This window comes from Equus asinus, chromosome 3, assembly GCF_041296235.1.
Source record: "Equus asinus isolate D_3611 breed Donkey chromosome 3, EquAss-T2T_v2, whole genome shotgun sequence".
Taxonomy (NCBI): Eukaryota; Metazoa; Chordata; class Mammalia; order Perissodactyla; family Equidae; genus Equus; species Equus asinus.
This window is the reverse complement of record NC_091792.1, coordinates 1,958,336-1,964,335: the sequence shown is the minus strand read 5'-3', so window position 1 is coordinate 1,964,335 and position 6,000 is coordinate 1,958,336. Positions and strand designations below refer to the sequence as shown.

General features: G+C 42.4%; 1 protein-coding gene across 7 annotated transcripts in view; it reads right to left on the bottom strand.

Annotated features, from left to right (window-relative positions):
- Positions 1-3,226: 3,226 nt before the first annotated feature.
- NPNT (nephronectin) overlaps positions 3,227-6,000 on the bottom strand; it is a 75,569-nt gene continuing 72,795 nt past the window's right edge. For all 7 annotated transcript variants that reach the window (XM_044767442.2, XM_044767447.2, XM_044767441.2 and 4 more), the window contains one exon: positions 3,227-5,967. In XM_044767442.2, the coding sequence (XP_044623377.1) occupies positions 5,857-5,967 (111 nt within the window). In that variant the 3' untranslated portion in view covers positions 3,227-5,856. The remainder of the gene's footprint in view (positions 5,968-6,000) is intronic.

Genomic DNA, 6,000 nt, shown 5'->3' with positions numbered 1-6,000 from the left:
CTCCAAACCGTTGTATTCACTGCTCTCACAGAGTGAGTCGGGAAGTGTCTCCTCCTCCATGTTACTGGGGAGTTGATGAGGAGTTGGCGTTCGTTCTTCTTACACATTTGGTAGATTTCACCACTGCAGCTATCTGGGCATTGACTTTCTGTTGTGGAAAGCTTTTGTTTATTATTTCAATCTATTTACTTACAATTGGTCTATTCAGGTTTTCTGTTTCTTCTTGATTGAGTTTCAGTAGTTTGTGTCTTTCTAAGACTCTGCCCGTGTCATCTAGGTTATGCAATTTATTGGCATAAAGTTGTTCATAGTATTCCCTTATAATTCTTTGTATTTCTGTAAGCCCAGTGAGGCTGTCCCCTCTTTTATTCCTGATTTTATGGTCTCTTTTGCTGGTTCAGGCAAGCTAAGTGTTCATAAATTTTTGTTCATCTTTTCCCAAAACCAACTTTTAGTTTCATTGATTTTGCTGGGTTTTTTGTTGTTGTTCTTTCATTTTTTTTCTGCTTTAATCTTTCTTAGAGTCATGTGCTGCGTAAGGATGTATCGGTCAACAATGGGCTGCATATATGATGGTGGCCCCATAAGATTAATACTATATAGCCTGGGTGTGTAGCAGGCTATACCATCTAGGTTTGTGTAAGTGCACTCTATGATATTGGCACAGTGATGAAATTGCCTACTGATGCATTTCTCAGAACACATCCCTGTCATTAAGCAATGCATGACTGTATTGCCTACCTCCTGCTTACTTTGATTTTTCTGCTCATTTTCTAGTTTTATAAGATTGAAGTTTAGATTATTGATTTGAAAGCTTTCTTCTTTTTTAATATAGGCATTTATAAATACAGATTTCTCTGTAAGCAATGCTTTAGCTGTATCCTATAAGTTTTGGCATGTTGTATTTTCATTCTATTAATCTCAAAATATCTCTCCACTTCCCTGTGATTTCTTCTTTCAGCCATTCGTCATTTATGAGCATGTTGTTTAATTTCCACATATTTGTGAATTTCCCCAATTTCTGTTACTGATTTCTAATTTCATTCCATTGTGATGGAACAATATATTTTGTATAATTTCAATCCTTTTAAATTTATTGAGACTTGTTTTATAGCTTAACTTATGGTCTATCAAGATCTCTATGCACTCAAGGAATGTGTATTCCCGTGTTGTTGGGTGGAGTGTTCGATAGACGCATGTTGGGTCCTGTTGGTTTATAGGAGTTTTCAAGTCTTCTGTTTTCTTGTTGATCTTGTGTCTAGTTGTTTTATCCGTATTGAAGCTTTATCCTGTTTCTCAGACTGCATAATCTCAGCTGGCCCATCTTCAAGTTGACTGATTCTTCCTCCAGCTCAAATCTGCTGTTGAATACCTTCGTGATGGTAGTTATTTTATCCAGAATTTTCTTCTTCTTCTCCAGAAAGCCCCCCAGTACATAGTTGTATGTCCTTCTGGTTGTGCTATATGGGACACTGCCTCAGTGTGGCCTGACGAGCGGTGCTATGTGTGTGCCCAGGATCCAAACCTGTGAAACCTTGAGCCGCAGAAGCAGAGAGTGCAAACTTAACCACTCGGCCACAGGGCCAGCCCCCAGAATTTTTTCTTTTAAAATAGTATTTGTCCATTTATTTCCTCTATTAGTTGGAGACCCAAAAGTTTTTTGAAAGAGAAATTATACTTGAACATAGTGAATTTTTGTGAATGTAGATCTTGCAACCATGGACGTCTAGGCCGCCCGACAGTGAATGTCAACCAAGGCCCCAGACCCCTCAGTGTATTATCATTAAGACCTTGTCACTCAGATTGGGGCCCTACAACCAGCAACATGGCATCACCTGGGAGCTGGTTAGAAATGCAGACTCTCAAGCTCCATCCCAGATCCACCAAGATAGAAGTTGCATCTTAAGATCTCCAGGTGATTCTCATGACCGTTAAAGTTTGAAAATCAGTGGGCAAAGGTCCTGGAACCCGCCACACTTTCAGAGCCTTCAAGGTACCACATGCCACTTTTCAGAATAGCAATTCTTCATTTGCTGATATGACTTTAATAAACGTCCATCTTCCTCTCTACACTGAGGAGAAGTCTGTTTACTGTTGCACCCAAGAGTCACGCACAGAGCAAGTGCCGTAAAATCCGTCAGGTGAATCCGTGAGCTGGAGGCTGGATCTCCATACTTACCTGCTTCCTCCAACCCCCAACCTCAAATAGAACTCAGAAGAGGTTTAACTTCTTAACTACCATCCTCAGAAAACCTGAGCTCTCTCAGATGTCCTAGGGATGATTAGGAAGGATCTCAGAGATAAGGAAACTGTAGTTTTTTACCTTTTGCTTAAAGTATGTATTACCCAAAATGTGAGTCTCCCAGGTACTAAGGATTCTCTTACTGGAAAGGAAGTATTGGAAAGAAAGAAACCTTTGGCATATTCTTTCTAATTCTGCAAGAGGACTTTTAATCCTGTGTGACTTCACTAACTTTGTGTCCTTATAGTTGTTTTCTCCCTCAGGAAAGGTTATTGGGGCGCCAGCCCCATGGCTGAGTGGTTAAGTTGGTGTGCTCCACTTCAGTGGCCCAGGGTTTCGCCAATTCAGATCCTAGGCACAGACCTACACACTGTTCATCAGGCCATGCTGAGGTGGTGTCCCACATAGAAGAGCTAGAGTGACCTACAACTAGGATATACAACTATGTGCTGGGGCTTTGGGGGAAAAAAAGAGGAAGACTGGCAACAGACGTTAGCTCAGTGTCAACCTTCCTCACCAAAAAAAAAGGCATTAGTGGGGCCGGCCGTGGCATAGTGGTTGGGTCTAAAAAGAAAAAGTTATTGGAATATGAGTAAAACGTCATAAATTAACAAAATCAACTAGTAAAAAAGACTTTTCACTTATAATTCAGATATATTTATACATTTATTTATAGCTTATCCTGTCGTTCCATCAAAGGATTTGAGGCAAATGTTTACACCTAAATGAGACATCACACACCTAGAGCATATGCTGAGGTGCACGTGCTGTGATCTTCTGCTCTCTTGGCCTGCCCGTGCTGATGAAGAGGCTCGTATTTGTAACCTAGAAAGCACGATGCTGTGAGCAACGTCCCTGTCCCCAGGCTTCCACGCTGTAAAGGGGGTCTGCAATGGATGGCTTTTGTGAAACATCAAACGTCTCAATATTCTTCTCCCAATTAAAACAGACAAAATACCCTCAAAACAACAAGAAACTGACAACTGATATTAAGTGTTTTATTTACAAAGAATTATTTTTATTTGGCTGTTTGGAAAATCACTAACATTTTTCACTTTAGAAAACATTAAATAATAAACAAGATGTCATACAGTACTTTGGATAACTTCTTCCATCAGTTTAGTGCAATGTATTATTGGCACCTAAAAGTGAAATTCTCAATTATTTTCCCCTTTCTTCTTCAGTCCTGCAGTTAAATGACCAAAAAGGAAGTGAGTCACTAACCATGGATCTAAGGCCATATCTTCTGGCCCCTGCGCAAAGGCCCACTGATTTATAGTCCCCCTCCTGCCTGCCTCCACTAAGTCAAATGACAAAAGATATTCTATTGTACCTATTGTTCAAAAACCCTTCCTATGTTGTGGACGCTGGGAGATTCCAGTGATAAGAGAAACAGTTATACCGATTGGGTGAAGGGCAGGCCCTGGCAGAGGCGTTGGGATGGCCTGTTTATCAGTAGCCACATTAAGCCGTCACACATGTTGCAGAGAGAATGTACCAGACAAAACTCTCTCAGCTGTGTTCTTTGCTATGGTCTCTTTAAAAATCTGAAATATCATCCACTGAGCAGATAAAAGGGTTACAACTTTACCAAGAAAAAAAAAATACACGCTACCACAGTAGGACATTACTGAGATACTAATATCTGTCCATCATACTCTCTTTTGGAATAAATAGTATTTTTATTTTTGCATTATCTTTTAATACTGCTGGGTTTGCCATGAAGGGAGAGACATCTCCGTGGGCTCAGCATTTCGTGGGCTTTCCCCTTTGATCCCTCTCCACAGGAGGCCAAGAAAGCAGTGCCCGCGTTAGATCCTGGCCTCATCCAAATTACTTAGTTCAGGAGATTGTCATTACATAGTAATAGGACACAAACACCTTTGGGGAGATTCTGTAATCTGTTACTCTACCTTTAGGTAAGAACATCGTTAGCCATCTTAAATAGACAAATTTTTTTAAAGCATCAAAAAAAAAAAACACCAAAAACCAAAGAATCACTTTTTTTTTTAACAAAGGATTCAAATTTAACAACTGTCCCTGCTGGGACATGCTCCCTCGCCCTCCAGCCTCAGCCTGCTTCCTCTGGTGCTATTTTCGGTGCATGTGGAGAGCATGGGGCACTGTGCTCTATCCCCACCCTGCACACACTGGAAAACCAGCAATGGCTTGCCCTCAGTCTTCTCTTCTCCGGGCAAACACTCTCAGTTCCTTTAATTTGTCATCACAGATCTTTTTTTTTTCCAACCCTTTAATCATCTTTGTGATTCCTGGCAAAAACAGCAGAAAGTATTTTGATTACTTAATCAGAAAGGAAAAAAGCTTTGGGAGTAAGCTGACTGTTGAGTCATGTGTTGTTTTAATGTGAAGGCAACGTCTGCAGGGTGGAGATGCAGTCGGGGGTTCATGCATCTCAGCATCCCGGTCTCCTCCGGCTGCGCGGGTGTGTATGCATCCCGCTGCAGCACGGCCAGCACCTCACAGCGGGACTGGGCTCCCATCCCCTCCTGACGCGAGAGCACATCAGTTATGAGCTGGGTCTGCCTACACTTAGACGGACTTAAAAATTAGTACAGAAATCTGTTTCCACGGAGCTTCCCTCACGCGTCCCCTCACCTGCTTCCATACAGAACCTTCACTTCTACAGAGCTGCCTGTGGTTTGCCAGAGAGAGCCATGTTGTTATGGTAAAAGCTGTTGGTTTTAAAGTGTGACCTGAAACAGTGAGGGTTTTATATGTTAACTGCAGTTTCTTGTCCACCAGTATGGTTTACTATCCTTCAGATGATCAAACTCAAAGGCCATGAAAAATTCATCCCCCTACTGGCCCCTCCACATCATCACCACAACCTGACGCCTCCCCTAATTTTTTCTTGCTGCCGACACAAGGTCATGGAACTGGATGACATGCCACTGTGTATTTTTTTAATTCAAGCGATTACAAGCTGCCTTTCCCTTGCAACTAGAGTCTGTGAATATTAGGGACACGTAACTACTTAATAGCACATTTACACAAAACACACTACTACTAACAACAGATTACGTGTCCACTCTACATAACTGTCTTTAAAAGAAAAATACAGATAACAAGAATAAATGCACCTTGCTACGTTACATGCCCTTCTTTACAAAGTGAATGGCAGTAAGTCAGAGTTCAGGTCAGGCCAGAACTAACAGTGAAGAGGAGAAACCAATTTCACACACACATTGTACAACTACATCAGGGAGGTCAGTTCTACTCATGGTACAACACTGAACAGATGACAGGATGGCCATTTGCACAGATTTCTTTTGAAAACTTCTCCCACAATCTGCTACAAAGAACACCTTGTAACCAGGGTGAAGGATGGTGTAGGTCATACGTGTCTAGGCCTTCCTAAGAGACAGGAGGGCAGGTAACACTCACAGGTGGTGGGCTGTGTCTACAGACGCCCTTTACTTCAAGGAGAGTGTCACTGTTCACTGAGATTGCACAAAAGCAGGCCAGCAAGACGCGGGTCACCCCCCAGACTTTCTCCTGACCCACTGACCACTCTTCTCCTGGCCTGATAAGAGGGAGGAGAGGACAGGAGGTGAGGATGGGAAGAGAGGAGAGAGGAACGCGGGAGCCCATTGCTAGTTGTGGGGTTGCTCCCGTTCTTCAGAGCAGTGGCCTTTTCTCAAGCTCACATCATCCAGTGCGATCTCCCCAGTGTGCCCGCGCCTTTTTTCACCTTTGAAGATGACCTAAGGAGAGAATGCACACACTGGTCAAGCCTC